This window comes from Salminus brasiliensis, chromosome 2 (assembly GCF_030463535.1).
Source record: "Salminus brasiliensis chromosome 2, fSalBra1.hap2, whole genome shotgun sequence".
Lineage (NCBI taxonomy): Eukaryota > Metazoa > Chordata > Actinopteri > Characiformes > Bryconidae > Salminus > Salminus brasiliensis.
The window spans coordinates 44631099-44653497 of NC_132879.1; the positions used below are offsets into that span (position 1 = coordinate 44631099).

The 22399-nt window shown below is 39.7% G+C and overlaps 1 protein-coding gene across 2 annotated transcripts; it reads right to left on the minus strand.

The window, feature by feature from the left end:
- Nucleotides 1-3906: 3906 nt before the first annotated feature.
- On the minus strand, nt 3907-21837 carry lrguk (leucine-rich repeats and guanylate kinase domain containing). 2 transcript variants are annotated; one of them, XM_072672899.1, is made up of 20 exons: nt 21519-21837; nt 21239-21331; nt 19159-19240; nt 18856-18956; nt 16901-16982; nt 14985-15109; nt 12278-12421; nt 12105-12185; nt 11836-11922; nt 11569-11675; nt 11154-11273; nt 10378-10474; nt 8612-8725; nt 8099-8300; nt 7773-7892; nt 7509-7624; nt 6631-6719; nt 6068-6178; nt 4955-5112; nt 3907-4662 (listed from the first exon to the last, which is right to left on the minus strand). In XM_072672899.1, the coding sequence occupies exons 1-20, from the start codon at nt 21690-21692 to the stop codon at nt 4511-4513; spliced, it is 2355 nt and encodes a 784-aa protein (XP_072529000.1). In that variant the 5' UTR covers nt 21693-21837; the 3' UTR covers nt 3907-4510. The 2 variants fall into 2 exon arrangements, with proteins under 2 accessions (XP_072529000.1, XP_072529001.1); XM_072672900.1 differs by lacking the exon at nt 11154-11273.
- Nucleotides 21838-22399: the final 562 nt, after the last annotated feature.

The following is a 22399-nucleotide window of genomic DNA, read 5'->3' on the forward strand; positions in this document are numbered from 1 at the left end:
TTGGTCACTTTCTATTCAGAACAGATAATGCATTTTAAGTCGCTGCCTTGAGAAGAAAAGCCAAGCCAGAGATCCAACAGGAGCCTTCCCAGTAAACATCAACTCAGTGGAACATCAATGTGGGTAACCATTTACTTAAACCCTGCTACATAACACTGACATAACCTTGCCCTAAACATTTTAAGAAAGATGAAATGTGCTGTCTTCAGCTGTCACGATAGATTATGTCTAGTAATCTAACAGTGTTATGGTATAATTGCAGGTAATTATGACAGATACTGTCATGACATCTAACACTGTAGCTAGTGTCTTTCATGACAGGTACAAGGAAAAACACGGCTGTGACATGACACAAACCATGGCAGCATTTAGAATTTTCCATGGCATGTTTACGGCATGGTTAGGTCAATGCTATGTAGAAGGCTTCAAATAAAGTGTTCCCAGAAATATGCATATTACATATGCAAAGACAGCCTATGTAAAGCCAGATCCACAACAGCATGATGTACAAATGCTCACAGTTGCAACGTTTACTTCTCATGACTTGAATGACCCTGAATGTTTTCATGAAAGTAGGAAGCTAAGACACTACTCGTATAACCAAATGCTACATATTCAACTGACTATCTTTCATGCCATTTCTCTTATTATCTGTTACACAGGTAAATGTAGTGTTAGGAGTCTTACTGGTGTAGTGTGCTATATGCCCAGAGAACTGAACCCTAGTGTTCAATGCAGTGTGCCAACAACACACACCACTATGTACACTGTTAAGCTCCAGATCCACACAAACACACACATAAGCGTGCACACAAATTTCACACAAACATCTCTTTCAGACAGCATAACTCTCTATCTCTGTAAGACAAGACTGATTTGGACAAGATCTGAAGAAGCACTAATGAGACTGGCTCAGCTACCAGTAACAGCTCACACAGTACCCCCCACTGCCTGATATAAGACGTAGGGATTCACAGCTTCAGTAGCCTTCGTTCATCATCAAAACTGAATCAAATATTTCAAAGCCCCTATTAAGGTGTCTGGACTTTGAAGAGCTTCTAGTTCCCGCTGCTGTCTGAAAGACAAAGCACACCTGACTCCACAGCCCGACGGCTCTACTGCAAGGTATGGCCTTCAACTGTGAAGACACTTGGTCTTCTCATAATGAATGTGTTTTCTATGTTTTATGTAATGTTGACAATTTCCACTAAAATACACTTGTGTTATGTCGAAGCGTTGATCTGCTGGCAGCAAGAAAAGAGAATGCACACTGACCGTGCAGGTGTGCCTATTTGTATGGGCACACAGACACAACACTTGTGTGGTACTGTACTTACACTTTGATGGGTGCTGTAAAAACACAAAGATAAAAACAAAAGGCCCTACTTCTAAGGGACCATCCACCGAGTCACAATCTGAGATTTAGGCTGTATGAGTGTAACAAAGTGCACAGTCGAAACACATCTTCACCATTACTGCCTTACCATATGTCTAGCTAACTTGCTTTCCAGACCTCTATGACAACTAAGCTGATTGTATTCTATTATACTGATCCACAAATAATGCAATATCGACCAATATTCTCAAACTCACTCAAACCAAGATCTAACCACACAGTGCAGCGTTCTATAGCTTGTGTGGAGCCGTAGGCAAGCCCTCCCTTCAGTGCTCCAAATTCCATATCTTACAAATCGAACACTTTTAAAAGAGATGAACTAATTATACTTTGGCTCATCAAACAAGAAACACATAAAATAATGACTGCATAAAACTGCATCTGCATCTGCATGCAAAGTCATTCATTATATTATCACACCTCCTTCCCATCTCGTTATTCCCGGTGGGAGGCCTCCCCAGGTAGTAGCACTGGCCATAGGGAGGTTCAGAATTATTTCCGGTGGGCTGGCCATGTTGGCCCATACTCTGCATTTTATAGCATATGTCTAGCATTCGAAAGATAAAAAACGAATAGAAAGAACAACGTGTGGCTGGCGGTACAGAAAAGGTGTGATATTTAACTGGTTGATGCAGCAAAGTGAGCTAAGATAACGGAGAACTCCATAGTTGATGATAAGGACATCCCATCCTAGCTTTCCTATTTTCTTTACTGTGGCTGCCCCATGCCGTCCCTGGCAAGATGCTGCCCTTGGCAGCTGCCCATATCGCCCATACCTAAATCTGCCACAGACATAGCGTATGTGTGAGCTAGGCACCTGGTACAATTGCTACCTTAACCACTACACAGCAGATTGTAATGCTCATATCTAGTTTGGTGCTGGACATCTCAGTGAGCAATCGATGATTAACACTGCTGTTCTTCAGGTTTGTCACTGTTTAATTTAACGTATTAAGGTCTGTCTTTCTCTGAGGGATAGCCTTGCTCTTCATGAACAAAATTATTCCTTAATGGAGGTGTATCTTGGAAAAAAAAGGTAATTGGTAAAATTCATCATTATAATCAGCTTAGATGGGAGCAGGTTGTAATAACACGAGACAAAGCAGTACACAAGTTAGATTTCTTTGAAACTATTCTGTACATGCTTTCTCTGGCAGACATACCAGGCATACAAACATAAGCATGCACACTTTTAAAAACAGCAACATCACATACTTCAGATACAATATATACTCTACTGAGCACTGAGCATGAGAAACACCTGTACAACTACAAACAATTATCCTATTTGCCACACTTGGCAGCAGTACAGTACATACAACTGTGCAGTTCCGTGTCAACAGCTTCAGGTGATGTTCACATCAACCATCAGAATGAATAAACAAATATCTCAGAATTTGAATGCGATATAATTGTCGGTGCCAGATGGGATAATTTGAGAATTGAACTGCACTGAGAATTGATCTTGTAGGAAATCCTTTGTTGACAAGAGAGGACAAGATTGGAGCTGATAGAAAAGCTGCAGTGGAGATCAGAAAATCATTTCAGAATGCACAGCATGTCAAACCTTGAGGTGGCTGGGCTACAACAGAATACTATGTTAGGTTCCTCTTCATTCAGCCAAGAACAAAAATCTGCAGGCTGCAGTGAGCACAGACTCACCAACATCTTGCCTGCCTTTTGTCAACAGTTTAGGCTGGTGGAGGTGCTGTAATTGTGTAGGGAACATTTTTTGGGTCAGTTAATAGCGATCAATCAGCAATCAATTAATTAAATGCCACAGCCTATGTAAGTATTATTGCACATGATATGAATATGACAGTGAGTTCTCCAGTGGACTAAATCTAAATCCAAAAGAACCTTAGAGATGTTGTGGAATGGGAAATTCGAACTTGGAAAACTGCATGTTACCATCATGTCAGCAATCATGTCAACATTCCTTTGATGTCCAGAATCTCAAACAAATGTCCAACATCTGTGCAGTCCATGCCATAAAAAAGAACCAAGGCTGTTTTGAGAGGGAAATGGAGGCCTTAATCAGTAGTAGTCCTTAATAAAGTGCTTGTGAGTGTATATTTTAATAAATTGAACATTTATTTCTAAATATGAATTTTTGTCTTCAGTTGTGGAAGCCTACAGGACAGATGTGGGAGGTCATGTATTTGGATAATGTAAGGGAGTGTAAAGACTGACTCTTAAGTATGTTATGCCTGTGAGCTCCTGCAGCATTGTGGGCCTGTCTTGTCTGAAACTGCCTCTAAATTATGAGATCATTACAACATCTGCTGGTTTGAGGGCATGACACTGACAGATGGCCAGGTGTGTGTGTGTGCATACTCAGTTTAGAGATTACAATGAATGAGTACAAAAAAGCTGTTGGAATAATTTTAAATGTATGTCTTAGAAGTAAGTTAAACATAGAAAGTGACACATTTTAGACACTAAATAAAACCAATAAAACAATCACCAACAAATGGGCAGTGAATTCAGTGATTAGAAGTCATTCTTTAATACTACAATTGCTTAATGTATTTTATACACTACAATAATTCATTTATACAAGTGAAGAGCATTTTCCTACCTACAGAGAATATTAAGTCACTTTCTCTTGTAAGTCACTTCATTATCCTAAGAACAGACATAAACTTCTAGAAAACTTACACTCTCTAAACAGTGAGGGAGTAGATTGGTAAATTCGTTATCTGAGTTCAGATAAGTGGTGAGAAAATGGGAGAAATGTCAAGTGTTACTATGACTCCTGTTTCATTGCTGTCCATAGCGGCAGTTGTTCTTAACAGAACTGCAAATTTAGGTTTCAGATTACTGCCTTTAGCAGATCATCAGGCATGTCATTATCAGTTACTGTACAGTCATGATTATCATCTGTCTAAGTAGCTACACACAAAGGAAAGACACAGTTTTGTTTGTAACCCAAGTTACAGCAAAATGAGTCTTGTGCTATAAGTCTGTACAACACATTAATTAGAATATTGTACAGTTTATTTTTCTTCCAAATGTTTAACATCCACATAATTAACTTTTTTTCTATAAAACACCACTTTCTTCTATATCATTTTCCTTTGGCTATTCCTCATCCACTCCCTGCCCTGTCAATTACTGCCTGGGACCAGGCTTAGCGGCTTTGCGGCCAGACGGAATGGGAGGCAGAATGGGCTTAGCGTTGGAACCTGGTCGGCCTGGGGAGGTGGTCAGAGTTGGAGAGGCCCGTTCAGAGACTGAGCGGGGAGCATCTGGGGTCATTTGATCTACAGACAAAGAGTGAACAGTTATATATAGAGAGTGTAAGCATGGTCCTTCAAAACCTAATAGAGAGAAATAGAGAGATGCTGCCTTCATTTAATGTGTAGAAGTCAGTCAATGCCTGTAACTGCGTTCTGTGGCAGTACAAATGCATAGTTAGAAAATAGAGAATAGAAAATAGAGAAAATAACAAATTGCAAGACCAAATGAATTATAGCTCAATGTTATTGACATTGAATGTTGTTTTATTAGGGCCTGTGGAGTAACAGTATGTAATCAGTGACTTGTGGTCCTTGCCTTTGAGTGATTCCAGGTTTTGCCCCAACATAGAGATATCCAAGGGCTCCACCTTTGCCCCTGACCCTGCATCCAAACCTTCAGCTGGGCTCCCTGTAGAAAGTGCCCCTGCTGAGCTATGCACGGACAGGCCAGAACTGGCACGAGATTCCTCTGAGCTAAGAGAGAGTGAGGGAGTAAGAAAGAAATATGTGGAGTTGTATTAATCTGATCTATCAGAAGCATGTTGGCTCTGCTCTCAAAACCCCACTTAATACAGCTGTCAGGAAAATACTGCACCAAAGGCTGTATTAGTTGCTTTATGGGTTTCAAATGAAACACATTCATCAATAAAGAATAAACTAAGTAGAATCCCAAACCATTCATTAACAGCAGGTTAGAGACGCCAGTTTTAGAACCGTTCTGTTATTACAGTAAGGGCCCTAGAGTGTGTAAGAAACCACTTTGGCTTCAGAGCTTCATCAGTAGATGCAGGATAAGTGCATCCAGAGGCATCTGGCATTCCCCCAGCAGGGGGAGAAACAAAAAGCTAACGTTAACACAATTACAGCATGTGTGTATGTGTACTTTTTTTTCATCATATAAGCTCCGAAATGAGTTAGTAATTGTACAGCAGGAGGGTTTGGCGACTCAGAAAGGGAGTCTCTCAGGACTCTTCTTAACAGGCTAAATTAACGCAAGTTTAAATATCCTGAGGCCATGCATATTTCACAGATGTAGTTTTGAGTTCCCTAGCCTATTTATGCCCTGTAAGCAGACACAGAGGAGCAACACAAGCAGCAATAGCTATAAATCTGCATTTATGTATGCTCAGACACATCCCCCATATGGCGTGTTGGTAAGCAAGAGCTGACGCTTTTGCTTAGCCCTGGAGAGGACAACTCTGACATTTAAGCTTTGATGAATAAAACAGGGAGAGAATGAAAAACTACAGGTGTAATTCAAGATGTGCTGTTTTTTTTAAAGAGATGGCTAGGAGAATAATGAACATACCAATTTATGTCTATGGGAAAGCATATGTAGCACACATATGAAGGTTGAGATGTAGAGAGGGTTATGTGTGTTGGCATGGCAGAGATTACAAGTTAAAGGGTCAGGCTGCATGTGATATACCTGCTGTCCTCAATGCGGTCAGACAAGGGGCGGCCAAAGTTGGGGATCAAGGAGGAAGATCCACCAGGCTGAGAATGAGGGCCCAATAACGATGGAGCTGTATGAGCATATCTGCAACACATACAAGCACACATTTAATTAAGGTGTTTTAACATTGCCTGAGATAGAGCACAAGTGTACTCATGCCAAAGAAAAGCATTGCAGGCTTCATCTAAAAGGTACTCCCCTAACATTATATAAGCATTCAAAATACAGACAGATGTTTTCTGAAATAGTGGAACATCCTGAAAGACAAGGGGGGTCAGATGGCCAACAAGCACAAGGGTGTAAATCATAATAGATTACTACTAGAAAAAAGGAAAACTGTCCTGAGCTCAATATCACCCTCTGCTGGAAGTGTTACACAATTTTTATATAAATTTTGCCTTGTCCTAAAGAAGCAACATCTGTAACAATACAACGCTCTGACAGTGAGGTTTAATATATAATAGTTAAAAATTACAACACAGAAGAGCACATATATATATGCTCTTATATAACATTATATAGAACAGTACATTTACCTTTTAAAGAGCTGTGGATAAACCCCAGTACTCTTTCCCATCAGAGCTTCTCGAAGCAACTGTTTTTTTCTGTGTATAGATGCCAGTTCCTACCATACAAGGTAAGAAAGACAATACTTTAAAAAACAAAAACAAAAAAAAAATGATAAAATGATAAAGTAACTGATTACAGAGAATAAATGAATTCATTTAAAATCAACTTAGTTTAGTCATAAGTTCTTACTCACATCTGTAGTTCTGCATCTCAGTTTTGTCACCAATGCACTTTAGGTTAAACCACAAAATCATTAGTAAATATGCTGCAGCTGAAACACCTTAAATATTCTGTGAGAGTTTAAGATATTATGTAATGTAGACTGTGTTTCTCCCTCTCAATCAGTTTGCTGTTTTCTCCTATTTGTATGTTAGAACGTCCCATGAGACATCCCCAGATTGAGAGGCCTTTGCTGGAATCTGAACTTATTATCTCCTCACACTTGAAGAACAGGCAACTGGGGCACTCTAGAGTGTGTAATTACACTACATAAAAACACAGTCCTGAGTAAATGTACCTTTCTGTTTTGTTTAGTTTTTTTTGTTTATTTTATTTTTAAATTTTTTTGGGGGGGGGGCTGCTCTAGACACAAGAGATTATACATTTGAATCCACAGTCCTAAATGATTAGAAGTCTGAGAATATAATCTCTGTCTGATAATACAAAGTCTGAGTCCTAACCTACAGATGGGAATAAACGTATATCAGCTGCAGTTTTTGAGTCGGCTTAACTTGAAATGCATTGTTGACCAAAGTGAGATGCAAAACTTAAAAAATGCTAGTAGAACGTTTGACTACACAAAGTTGAGTTCATTCAAAAAGGCTTTAACAACGGTCTCTCTCACTGCTGAAGTTTTCTGAGGAGTCAACCTGGTCTGGACTTTGTTCCAGTAATTAATGCTGTCAGTGTCAATTGGGTTGACATCTACTTTCTCGGTTGCTAGAGACGCTCCAGCTATATCTAAACAGAGAGAGACATAATATCGAACACAAACAAGGGTCACAATTTCCCTACTTCATTATCCACTGTGAAAAGTGAGTGAGCATCTATATTTCTTTTCTGTGACCACATCGGATGGTCTGAGTAACAAAAGATAAAAGTGTTTTACCTTGGGGAGAACTGTGAGGTATTACTCTGGCACTGTCTCCTCCTCCTGCGCTCTGCTCATGCAGTCCCAAAAATTCTTTCACTAACTGTCTCAACCTTCTATAAGCCTCTTCTTGATTGTCTAATAGCAAAACAGACCATGTTATAAGGATCACTCCCATTTGTTACTGCGCTGGTTGGATGAATCTAAAACAGCAATCTTTATAGAGAAGTTGTAGATTTCCTTACAACTTTGACCACACAAATAAACATTTACATAAATAAATAAGTAAACATGTTTATGTAATAGTAACACTAATGTACACTGCACCAGATCAAGATTCTTACCACTGGGGATCACACTGTCAAAAAACCCAGGCTGCTCTCTGTTGACTCTGATATAAAGGTCAATACGTGACACAGCTGTGTCTATCTGGGTGTTACTGTAGAGGCCTCGTGCCTTCATGCGTGAAATGTACCCCTCAGTACTGGTAGGAATCAGCAAGATGTATCTGGGCTCAAAATATGAATTTTTCAGACTATACACACCCTATGACAAAAAACAGAGACAAACAAAGGTTGCATACATGCCAAAGTCATAAAATAGACAGATGTGTGTTCTTTCACATGGTTAACAAAGCTAAAATATCCTATTCTTTCACATATTTCTAACGTGTAGGAAAAAGTGTTGTTCTTGTGTGTACATTATTTAGAAGCCTAAACATCACTGACAGAAACTGCTTTTTCCGAAGGTCTTTTTGTTGAAGTACAGACTTTAGACTGGAAAATGTAAATGTACTCACAGCGATTCCACATTGCTGGGCTTAAAAATAATCTTCAATCTTTTACTTAATACTGTACCTCCAATTCCATATGAACACAGCAAGCAAGGCCCTCTCTTGCTGCACTTTCAATGGCTTCACGAGAAAAACCATACCAGTGGCCTCCATACTGCATGGTCTGGACAAAGCGACCCTAAAAGACAAGGGAGGGAGAGAATCGGATTCAGAGACAGAGCATGCTGTACTCTAGGCATGGAACGTAGTTGTCACGGAACATCACTGGAGAAATTTATGGGTCAAATTCATCTACTAAATGGATGTTGCCATGGCTGCTTCTCCCGTTTAGTGCTCCCAGGCGCAAAGCAAACCTAGCTCTTCCCACAACATCACACAGCTGACTTCTGACCCAGTGTCCATTTGCACCTGGTCCTTGTTAACCAGGGTGCTACCATTTATCACACAATGTGACCCTGAAGCCTTTTTTCTGTCTTATATTTTCGAGGACAGAAGGCAGCAAAGCTCTGTAAAACATGCATATGGCTTCATGACAAATTTAAAACACAGAAACAAAATACAACCACACACCTCTCCTGAGCATTATTGTGCTTGAAAATGGCCTGGGGGAAGGCTACACTTAGCTCAGGTGAGTTTGTTGATTGGGGTTAATTTGCTGAATGCCAGCTAACTACAAGCGAGAACTGGTGAATCTGGGTGCACATCTGTGGCTGTGTGATATGGGGCCAAGCTGGTCCGTAATCCTTACCTGAAACTCCTCCTTTGATGCTCGCAGCATACGCTTATAATCACACTTCAAAGGGCTTCCGCTCTAAATCAACCTGCGCCCTCTATTCATCAAACCCACTGGACTCACAAAACCACCCTAAAAGGAGGAATGATAGCCTGCAACAGTACAGCTTTAAAGCACTGAAGCGCTGTAGAAGCAGATCATGAGGAACAGTCTTTCGTCCCATTTTCAAATATTCACCAAGTCATCGGCTGTGCGGCACATTTGCGAATAATTGTGAAGCGAGTTCAATGCAGGAACACGGGAATATTACCAGAGCTATAGGAGGAGCAATACAACAGCCAGACACAGGTCTTGAAGGTCTCATAAAAGCAGCAGTTTAGCACAATACGTTTCCATTTATTCTCAGTATGCTTTAGGGCTTATCCCATTACTACTTACTTTTTTAATTATTGTGTTATTGTGAGATACAGGAAAGGTGAGCTTCATGTAACAATTAGGACTGCAGAAGAAGTACTAGACAGCTGTACCAAGATCCCTGGTACTAAAAAATGAATTATGAGCGTGTTTTAACCCTTCGAGCTTTGGGCTCCATATTCTTGTCAGCACCATCGCACCTAGTTATGTTACTGAAAATCATTCAAAGCATTGTGCATCAGAGTTGTATCACTACATTCACTGCCTTAAATGTCAGTAGAACTATGTCAGATCACACACTAACTTGGTTTGTTTGATTAGGACTTGTTTGATTAGGAGTAACATGACACAAAAACAGTGATAAAAAGGACTTTTTCACTTTCACACTATAAATGCAACAAAAATAAGAATTGGGCCTTTCAGATGTATGGGCGTTTTCCATTAAGCTTGTTTTCTGTCTTGTAAAGCTCAAATGTTATAAAAGAAACACTTTCCATCCAGAATGTGTTGCATAATACTGCTTTAACTATTAGCATGACTAATATTCAACCATTTTTAAAATTTTTATTTTATTTATATAAACCTTCAAGTTACTTTATGAACAATGACCAAAGCACCAATGTTTAGTCAATAGCAGACCAGCTAGGCTATAGAGAGGAGTATGGTAAACATTAAGGGCATACCATACTAATCATGTTTTGAAATTCCTCTTCCAGGACAAAGTGGTAGTCAGAGCCGTCTTCCTCTCCAAAGTAAGGCCCTCTGGTGGTGTGACAAGCACTAAAATATGGAAATAAAACATAAGGATCTTTTGCAAGTTATAACACTTTATAAACCGTATGTCCAAATGTTTATGGACACCACGCTCTAATGAACACATTCAGCTACTTCAGGTTGCACCTATTGCACAGATACCCCTGCAAATACACACACACATACTCACACACATAGCTTGTCTAGTCCCTGTAGAGAAGTATTGCTAATAGAATAGGACCCTCTCTGGAGCAGATAAACGTGAACCTATTAGCACCATGCCCAATGCTAGGAGTGGGCTAGAGGAGTAAAATGCCCCCCAGCACTGAGTTGTGAATCAGTGGAACTGTGTTTTCCGAAATGATGGAGCTCCAGCCAATTCCTTTGGGATGAGTTAGGGAGCTGGGGAGTATACGAGGTAGAGTGGTGATAATCAACATCACTAATACTCTTGACACTGAATGCAATCAAGTCCTCATAGCAATGCTCTAAAATCTAGTTGAAATCTTTCCCTGACAGTAGAGCCTCCAACAAGTAACAAAGTTACTCCAACAAAGTTTTTTAGTACCCCTGATTTCAGAAGAAACAATCAGCAGGTGTCACCATACTTTTGTCCACAAATATATGACAACCATACTTAATACAATTTCAATTTATATATGAAGATATGCATGAATATGCCATCATAAAGTATTCTAGGACTCACCCGTAAGCAAAATAATCACAGAATTCCTGACAAAGCTTATGGGCCAGCTCCCTCTTTCCACATGCTTGTGGCCCTGTGAGGATAAGCATGGGGTATGGAGCATCTAGACTGGGCAGGGTGCTGGATATTAAACAGATGGAAAACTGAACACTCAATTCAAACAGGCTTGATAATGTGTTTAATGGAACACTATGAACAAAATGCAATCAGCATAATGCAATGTATAATTTCTGCAATTTCTAATTTAAATGTGTAACCACACCTCAATGTCTTTTAATGACATACTGTATAATGTCAGAAACACATTTTGAATTTTATTAAATTATAATGTGATTGATATGAACAACAGCCTCCATTGAAGCCAATAAAGAATCAGGCATATTAAAACAGCTTTATAACATTGATTGGCCCACACCTGTCAAAGATGACTTGTGGCTGCATGTGCTGATACACTATGTGATTCATGTGGTCACGGGCTGCTACTACCTCAAGTGGTGGATCATACTTGTTTACAGCAGTGACCTACAAACACCAAGCAACAGAGGCACCAAAATCTATGATTCAAAAATATAACATAAATTACACTTTTTAGATTTTATTAAATCTTTATTATTTAGAAATAAATATATACAAATATTTACACAGATACATTTTTAACTAAATTAAAAATTAAATGCATTACCTTGTCCTCAGCAGTCACAGCCTGTTCATCTAACTCAGTTATACAATTTAGAAGGAAGATCACCATCAGCCTGTAGTCAGGCTGTTCCTGCAGTAGAGTATTAAAGCAGTCAGCAGGAATGGAGTGATGAGATCAGGTACTGTAAGCAATGCATTTGTTTTGTGTGTCTAAGGTGAAATCAAGATGCTGTTTTAGACTTAAATAGCATACACTGTATACATTGTCTGATTTGACCACATTCAATTTACATATAGATAGGTAGATCAGACCTGCACTGGGTTTCTCTTGAGATTTAGCTCCCTCAGCAGCAGAATGCCATGTAAATATGAGACCTCCTTGATCTCGCTAATCTAAGATGGAATCAAAACATGTGACAGATGCAGGAATGCCTAGACAGCAACTTTAACCATGTTATTCTTAAGGTCACAAAAACAATTCTTACCATATTACTTTCGAAGTTGATGCTTCCAAGGAGGGGGAGGTTTTGAAGACCAGAGAGACAGTGGATCCTGTTGGAGGACAAGTCCAGAACCTGCAGGGCCCGGAGCGTATGCAAATTCTCAATCTTCTTTATCAGATTTCCACTCTGTACACAGAAATCATCACCAAAAATCAGGAACTGGTGTGAGACCACAGCAGATAACGTACATTTTAAAAACACTGACATTAAGATAAGCTAAAGATATTAAATTAGTCATCCTTTTCACTTATCAATAAATAACAAGTATAAGCACTACTGACCCTAACACAGGCAGGCAAAGCATCATTTTATCCAAACAGTATTTTAGTCATATTACAATATTACAGAAATTACAATTGCAATACACTATTTCAAAAATCACATATTAGGAAATCACATATTAGGAGACTGACATACAGCATTAGTGCAAGCTAAAGGAAATGACCTGTAGTTCCTTTGCACAGTTCTTTTGTGCTTGAATTTCACCAACAATTGAGCTCTTCTCAGGCAGGGCTGATGGGCATATCGACAGACAGCTGAACAGCTGGTAAGACGCAGGAAATGCGTGCTTGTAGGACGGGAGCTTTCCAAACCTCTCGCTGACCCACTCTCATCCTTTCCTCAGTCCCCAGCCCTCCTAAGGCAACTCTGGGCTGTCAGCCAGAACCCAGCCTCCACTCCCTGCCCCCTCACCACCCCTGCCTGGCAGAGAAGTGCAGACAGCGGGGGAATGGTGACCATAAGGGGTCCCGGATGCTCCAGTGCCAGAATGTGATGAGGTGAGAGAGAAGTTACCTGACAAGAGCACCCTGCTCAGGGTATCAGGGCAGCAGAGGGCCCGACAGGTTCAGCGTGTGGGAATGTGTACTTGAGAGCGAGTGTGTGTGTGTGTGTGGGTAAAAGTGTGTGTGCTGTTGAAAGTGGTCCAGGCTCACTCACATCAGCAGCTGTGCCCTAAGGGGGAAACAGACGACAGAGGACGCGGCACTGCTGACGATGAAGAATCACTTTGATAAAGGACAATGCAAACACCCTTCAGTGAAAGTGGCAAAGGGTCTGGAGGCATGTCGGCATGCCATATGGTGGGATTCAACACCAGGTTCCATTTTTACTCTGTTAAAAGGCTGGGGTGACAACATGGATACAGTCTGGAATTCGCTGTGGGGGAAACATGACTTAAAATCCCAAAACACAACATTGCTGTCATCTGTACCAAGAGGAAAAGGGGGGGGGGGGGTGCTGAAGCAAGAGGCTGTGTATGCACGATGAGAGGGGTAACCTTTCTGAAAGCGATGACACAACGGAATAATCAGGCAATGGATGATGGATCACATGGAGATACAAAACTGAACAAAGGAAAAGAAGGGAAAAATGTGTCACTAGCTTATGAGCAGCAGTTAAAGCAGCAGTTGAAGCTAATTAAACCAACAGAGATGCATTAGAAATGTAAACAAAGAGAAGGCACAGCATAGCAACAACAAGCTATACACACCGGAATAAAAGGGAGCTAGTGGTTTCATTTTTTTTATACCTAGTAAATGCAGCACTTATTTTTTAACAATGTAAATAAATATTCAATTAATTCTCAAATGCTTTGCATCAATGCTAGCAATAGTACAGAAATAGAATCAAACCTCACATTCCAAGGAAACAGAAAGCATATGAAACTGTCAATCAAATCAGCGGACACAAAGGATAATGCAAGGCAGTACCTGCTACTCTCAGACTGGCAGTTCTTCCCTAGTGTAATTCACAGTCTTTAAAACTGTACAATGTTAAGATATGCAATTCATGAAAAACTGATATTCACACTTTCTTTGAAGGTTTAAAATCCCTAACTATAGCACTTCCCTTCAGATAGCGTTTCTACGTTGAGAGGTAATACATTTTGTATACACATCCAGCGAGATGTGGAGATATGGTGCCATATCCCAGCATAGAATATAAGCAGTGGAATTACTGAAATGGGAAAAGCAACAATTCCAAACATTTGTATTCCCTAATTTTCTGCATGATCATCTAGGATTAGATGTTACCAATTATTGCCTATTAATGCACAGCATTAACACACAGCGGGCAGAGGTGGCTCAGTGTTTAGAGTGCTGGGTTCAATATCTAGGTCTGTTAAGCTATCACTATTGACTTTGTATGCTTGAACACTCTACAATGTTCAAGTATACAGGCACCTTCCCATTACATATACGCTTAATGTCTAAATGTTTGTGGACACCCCTTCTAATGAATGCATTCAGCTACTTTAGGTTGAACCCATTGCTGACACAGATGTGCAAATGCACATACACACTCAACTTGTCTAGTCCCTGCAGAGAAGTACTGTCAATATAACACAACTCTCTGGAGCAGATAAACATGGTATGGCCAGGTATGGGTTAGAAGGGTATAAAAGTCCCCTAGCATTGAGCTGTAAAGCAGAAAACTGTGTTCTCTGGAATAATGGTTCTCTGGAATCCAAAACCTTTGTTGGGTAGTTGGGGATGAGGTGGGGTGGTGATCATCCAACATCCTGACCTCACTAGGCCTCATGTTATTCTAGCTCTCAACATAGCGAGACAGTGAATGAGTACTCCATGTCTCAAGCCCGTTGTACAAAAATAAACCAAATGCAAGCTCTTGAACTGGATTGAGAACTTCTACTGCAGATAAAGTGGTTGAGGAAACAGACAATTACCAGACAGAGATGTTTGAGAGGTAGATTATTCAGGCCGCTGATGCGTGAGATCTTGTTGTGAGCTATGCTGAAGTGGAGCAAGCTGCTACACTTCTCCAGACCCTTGATTTCACAAATGGAGTTATCTAGCCAGTGAAGAACTCAGTCAAGGCATTAACCTGAGAAAATGATTGTTCTGAGACTACAGTGTACAGATGTTAGACATACTGCATTAAACATAATGTAAAAAACAAGTGTTCATGCATTACATAATGACAACAAAGAAAGTTTCATTCACAGCCACACAGGCAAACACTGGTTAAATGACACATGAATAGACTGAGCAAACACAACTGGACGAATGTGAACCACTAGTGGCTCAGGCAGGTAGATGATTTAACAATTCTAAGCATTTGAGGATCTACGAAGTCAACTACAAAGCTTTGGACTCAATTCCACACAGAGACATTCAAGTTCAACACAAGAAAAATGTAAAATGTAAAACAACACAAGAAAAATGTTGCAACAAAGTGATGTACAAGCAAATAACATCAGCACGTATCTATTTTCTCACAGGAGCTGACAAAGAATTATGTATAGTTGATTTAAATCCTGCTGAGCTAAGATAATTTATCTAGGGCTATCTCTGAAAATGCCTGAGGTGAGGTGGGAGCACATTATGCTAAGATGCCAAGATCTATTTTCTCGATTTAAAATATAAGAAAGGAGATCCTGTTAAATACAAAGTATATTAAGTAATTCTCTATAATGATTGGCAGTATGAATAAAAAAGTCCTAATTGTGTATTACTTAGCACTGGGTGATGTTGTCCTGAAATCAGTGTCATAATTAATTAAACATTTTACATCGATTACAATTGATGAACAATTATAAAAGCTGCTCAGTTGGCTCATTATTCTCCTCCATGTTGCAGACTACACACATATTAATATGTTTTTAAAGGGACAGTATATGAATAGTACATGAATATGTATGTAGGTTCTTATGGTGGGTTTTGAATTAGTTCTTGATTTATGCCCAGTTGTAGTTATTACCTAATGTACTTTGTATTTAATCAGATCTCCATTTTTATATCTATCTATTTTTAGACCCAAGAAAACAGAATTGGTTCTCTTGGAATAGGAATCAAACCACCTTACAAGTGGCTAATGGTATTGGCAAAGGTCATTCAGCCATCTGATACATAGTTAGTTTGTTTCCTCTGGATCTAGTTTCATGGAATCTGTTAAATGGTAAAGTAGATGGATCATTTTGCTGAACTTCTCAGTCCTGCAGAAACACAACATCGTAGTTTTTGCAGCATCACATGATCTTCCCAAAAAGAATTGTAGAAAATGTGATTTCTCAAATTCTACTGCAATCATGTGTTATACAATAACATGCATATAAACAATAGTACTGTGTATAATTGAATTATGTATATATGTGAGGTAGCTTAATTACTGTAGCAGTATGTTTTTGTTTTGTAGAAATCCAGCTGGAATCTCTGTGGTATTACTCTGTAGATATTTTTGGTAAGGGAATGTATAAAAAAAAGAATTATGTTATCTTGTAAAGCTTGTCTGAACATTTTCTTCTTCAGCCTTATTGTATGTGGAGTGGAACAAAGTACTCCGACCTTTTTAGCCAGGTTTCATAAACTCAGGTGCAGATTATTTAAAGTGACTTAAAGTCACGAATGAAAAAGAAAGGAAGCGGGGACGTACATGATGCAGTAGAACCACAGCTTTACTAGAACAAGAGCATGGGCAAGCAAGAGAAATAGCCACAGGTTGAACAGGGAGTAAGAACTAAAAAAGAACAGAGAGGTAATACATATGGATGACATATGGCATTATCTGACATTCTCTGTAAGACAGCTGTGTCTGACGTTGGTGGGGAGTATTCGTGATTAGAGCCTGAATTTAAAAGGATACAGTCTAGAATCAGCTTGCATAGAGAAAGGTAGGAAGATAGGTCCTTCATTTCCGAAATCTGGTTATGCGACAAATTCACTTCCTGTGATGAAAAAGACAAAACATCAGTACGATTCTTTGTTTTATCATTGTAGCAGTATACTAAAATGACTTGATTACATAAACCATTCTAATACAGCTCAACACCCAGTATGACCATGGCAGTCACGTACTACTGTTGTCACATACTTTTTAATGCAAGAAAATACCAAGGGCAATACAACCTATATTACACTATATGTCCAAAAGGGTGAGGACACCTGCTCATCCAATAGTTTATTCTGAAATCAAAGGCACTAACAGGGAGTTTGGCCCCCAGTACCAGCCTCTATACACTGTTGAAACATTGCTGTAAGGATTTAGTTGAATACAGCCATGAAGCAAAGTCAGTTTCTAATGACTGGTGATTAGTTTAGGATCACAAACTAAACCACTACAACTCATCCCAATAGGATTGGATGGTGCTTTCATACTCCAGAAAAGGCAATTCTGTGGCTCCACAGTCCAGTGATTTGGATGGAGGAGGTTTATACCTCTCTAGCCAACATTTTTTCCACAGGGATTAAACAAGCTGTGTGTGCACAAATTAACGTTGTCAGCAAGCAAGAGGTGCACCTTGAAGTGGTATAATGGCATGTCTGCATTCTTTTGGAAATACAGAACATCTTGTTAAGTCATGTGAAAAAATGTTGACACCCCATTTTTAAACATATTGAACCATATGGGCAGTTGATCTTCATTTTCACATTAATGAGAGATGGAGGTAATATAACGTAACAAGTTAACCTGTATAAATGTCTTCAGAAGCATTTAGAACCTGTAATTAATAGAAATGGGATACCCACACATTAAGGCGTGAAAAAGGAGTGAAATTACGGTCCTCCGGGACATAATTGTGCAAACATGGAATCATAAACAATACAATAATTACAAAATATACAACAGACATTAGACTCAGTAAACAGACAGGACTGAATGTGTGTGGTGGGGATAAGGTGCAGAGGAATGTCACATGCTATGACATATAGATATACCCATTTATTACTACTTAAAATGCCTATAATTAGAATCAGGTGCTCCACATCAGCTGGAGATGGTTAGAATTTGGTTAGAGATGATTTTGGCAGCACATGTCTTATTTAAACCTCAGACTTTTAGTTTGGTTTGCTCTTGATTAAGTAGTAATAAATGTGGGGGCATCCTTATCCTCACAAGAAAACTGTATCTCTATTAGCATTCTATTTATTATTTTTTTTAGTTATATTACCTATATACTTTAATAGTGTTCAAATCAAAAAATGTCCATATGTTTGAATAAGTCAAAGAATTCATGGGATTATCATGGGATATTACTGTACATTCACTGTAAATAAACTCACTGTTTATTGTGAGCACTATACAACATTCAGTGGTGAGTATACTGGATATTTGTAATCAGATAAACAAAAAGGGTTTTGAGTCCTTTATCTGTACAATATTTGTACATGTACAAAAATGATCTGCTGTCCTTCTTGGACCTCTGTACAAGGACATTTTAGAACAGGGGTAGGGAACGCTGGTCGGAAAGGGTCACATTCCTGTGAAATCGGATGATCTTCTTGCTTAAACAGACCTGATCCAACTCATTGATAGGTTTTAGTAAACATGTTAGATCAGAGACAACACCAATATTTGCTGGACTCTGGCCCTCAGTTCCCCACCCCTCTTATAGAAGGAAACATTTTTTTAGGAGGATAAAATATATACCTAATACCCAATCAACACAAAAGCAACATAACAGTGAGCCTGGTGATGAACCTGCTGGACCATGAAAGCCTAAATAAAACTGTCTATCATAGTATATGTTTGGAATGAGGAGGAGATGCAGTTATTTATATATTAAAAATAAAGCTATGCTACAACTCAAAAGGTCTCACCTTGAGATATTTTGGTGGTTGGAATCCAAAAAAGTTGGAGAGTTCATTGTGGGAAGCATCAAGTATGATGAGGTTTGGCATGTGGCTCACACAGGATAAATCTACCAGTCACAAAACATTAAGCACAGAAAGCACAGAGAGGAATAGATGGCAACAGTGCACACAACTGCGATTTCTTATCCAAGTTTCCAAGGGCAAACAAGAGGATCATAAGACAACACATGAATTTATCTGGTAACAGCCATTAATAACGTTCTGAAAAGTAGCACATATTTCTGACACAAACATGAGCTTCATACACACCTTTTATTTTGTTGTGGGGGAGTTCCAGTTTTCGAAGATGGATGTAATCGCACAAAATGGACACATTTTTCAAATTTTTCCTCTAAAAGAAAATAATTATACATTTTATTAGTTGCCCATGATCTCAGTTTTCATGAGAAAGAAATATCCTTACATAGTTTTACACTGATTTATCTGGCAGACTATTGTTGTGCTTATGCCATAAAAGCAAAAAAACAGCTGGGAAATGAGGAACTGACTTGGCATTTTTTGGACTTGGCTGCTGTTTTTATCAAATAATTCTTATTGAATTTAGCGTTTAATCAAATTTTACTTGATGCTTGGCAGAAGCATCAAGTAAACACAGAAAAAGAAAATAGACACAGAAAAAGCTCATTGTCACTGAACAGAACAGCATATTTGTAAATATTCACACTCAAGGATTCTTAAATCTCAGTGTTTACACAGACATAACAATTAACCTCTTAGATGTCGCTTTATTCCTAATCAAGCATCTTGACCTACACAGAAAGCTTCTGCATAAACAACAGCTTATGTCATTTTTGTTTACAACATATAACAATGAGATACTTTCTTGTTACTATAAGTTGTTCTGTGTTCGGACATATTTTTACATTTTCACATAACTAGAAGACATTTTATTATGTAATAATTAGATGTTTATTGCATACTTGCAACAGATCTCGTAATGTCGACATGCTGAATATTGTATGTTTTTCTTGGCAGCAATATATCTCAATGCAACTGTTATCTAGCATACTGTACATTCACGTTTATGATTATTTTTTACCCAAATACCCTATATGGACAAATGTATTGGGACACCTGCTCGTGCATAGTTTCTTCTGAAGAGTTTTTCCTGCTTTTGTTGGAGTAACTGTATCTACTGTACAGGAAAAGCTTTCTACTGGATTTTGGAGCATTGCTGTGAGGATCTGATAGCATTTAGCGACAAGAGTGTTGGTGAGGTCAGTATGTTGGATTATCACCACCTCACCTCATCCTTAACTCATCACAGAAGTCTTGGATGGAGCACCATCATTCCAGAGAACACAGTCCCACTGCTCCACAGCTCAATGCTGAGGGGCTTTATACCCCTCTAGCCCACACCATTCAATGGGCAATAGGTTCATACTTATCTGCTCCACAGAGTCCTAATCTACTGACTATACTTCTCTACAGGTGCATAGCTGTGGGTGCACCTTAAATGAGCTGAACGCATTTATTAGAAGGGGTGTCCACAAACATTTGGACATAGAGAGAGAGAGAGAGAGAGAGAGAGAGAGAGAGAGAGAGAGAGACTGAGAGAGACTGAGAGAGAGATAGACAGAGAGAGAGAGAGAGAGAGAGAGAGAGAGACTGAGAGAGACTGAGAGAGAGATAGACAGAGAGAGAGAGAGAGAGAGAGCGATGGAGAGAGAGAGAGAGAGAGAGAGAGACTGAGAGAGAGATAGACAGAGAGAGAGAGAGAGAGAGAGAGAGACTGAGAGAGACATAGACAGAGAGAGAGAGAGAGAGAGAAAGAGAGAGAGAGAGACTGAGAGAGACATAGACAGAGAGAGAGAGAGAGCGATGGAGAGAGAGAGAGAGAGACTGAGAGAGACATAGACAGAGAGAGAGAGAGAGAGAGAGAGACAGAGAGAGAGAGAGAGAGAGAGAGAGAGATAGACAGAGAGAGAGAGAGAGAGAGAGACATAGACAGAGAGAGAGAGAGAGAGAGAGAGAGAGAGAGAGACTGAGAGAGACATAGACAGAGAGAGAGAGAGAGAGAGAGAGAGAGAGAGAGAGAGAGAGAGAGAGAGACAGAGACATAGACATAGACATAGACAGAGAGAGAGAGAGAGAGAGAGAGAGAGAGAGAGAGACAGAGACATAGACAGAGAGAGAGAGAGAGAGAGAGAGAGAGAGAGAGAGAGAGAGACATAGACAGAGAGAGAGAGAGAGAGAGAGAGAGAGAGAGAGACTGAGAGAGACATAGACAGAGAGAGAGAGATAGACAGAGAGAGAGAGAGAGAGAGAGAGAGAGAGAGAGAGCGAGAGAGAGAGAGAGACATAGACAGAGAGAGAGAGAGAGACCCACCGACACACAGAGAATCTGGTAGGCAAACGACTGTCCTGAGGGTCCCAGGGTGGACAGATGCTTCGCCACCTCACCTCTGGTCAGTTCGCCATCCTTCGTTATTCAGAAAAAAGAACTAGGCACGTTAGCTGGCACTTCTTCAGCACACACAGGCAGAGTAGCTGCTGTTACACTGCCGTTAAGATGCTGATCAGTTTCACTTGACATTTTCTGCGATAAATTGATATGAACTGATAAATATGAATAAAGAAAACTGAATGACACGTTATTTCTCCATTACCTCCATTTCACTCTGCTCCTCCTCAGCCGTGGAGAACCCTTCTCCCTCCGGCTGAGGACTTTCGGTCAGCAGTGTTGTGCTTCTGTCGCCTTGGACCCGCGGCCCAGGGGGGGTTCTTGGCGTTTGGCTGCTGGAGAGAGCGGCTGTCGACGCCGGATGAATTAAATCTGACATTTTTCTTTATTGCACGACTTACTTCATTTGTACAAATTTGTAGCCATAAAAGTAGACGCCACTGAAAGCGCACCTTCCCGCCACACACACGGTTAGCTAGCTAATGCTAACTGGGAGAAAGCCCCGAAGTATCACGCGCGTCCGTTGCCAGGTTACCGTCCTGTGAGAGGGTTGGGCAGGAGCTGTGTTTGCACTGCGCAGAGAAACCGATTCACTGATCACTGATCACCACAACAACAAACCTGAGACACGTTCACACACGTTCACACACATTCACACACATTTCACTTCAATATCATAGTCTAAGTTTCTCTCTCGGAATGTTTCTGAAAATGGCAGTTTTCCCTTCACCCTTAGAGACACAACTGGCCATGGCATGTTGTGTATTCTTTAGTTTTGCACTTCCATTATATTTTAGTTTGATAGATAGATAGATAGATAGATAGATAGATAGACACACAGGTAGATACTGTAGATAGATAGATAGATAGATAGATAGACACACAGGTAGATACTGTAGATAGATAGATAGATAGATAGATAGACACACAGGTAGATACTGTAGATAGATAGATAGATAGATAGATAGATAGACACACAGGTAGATACTGTAGATAGATAGATAGATAGATAGATAGATAGATAGACACACAGGTAGATACTGTAGATAGATAGATAGATAGATAGATAGATAGATAGATAGATAG

What these genes read in the sequence shown, in the direction of transcription:
- lrguk (XM_072672899.1), bottom strand. Translation starts at nt 21,692, where the DNA reads ATGTCAGATTTAATTCATCCGGCGTCGACAGCCGCTCTCTCCAGCAGC. An exon ending in CTCTCAAACATCTCTGTCTG is followed by an intron (nt 12,422 to 14,984) that starts GTAATTGTCTGT and finishes TTCTGTGTACAG; the next exon opens with AGTGGAAATCTGATAAAGAA. An exon ending in ACCTCACAGTTCTCCCCAAG is followed by an intron (nt 7,625 to 7,772) that starts GTAAAACACTTT and finishes CTCTCTGTTTAG; the next exon opens with ATATAGCTGGAGCGTCTCTA.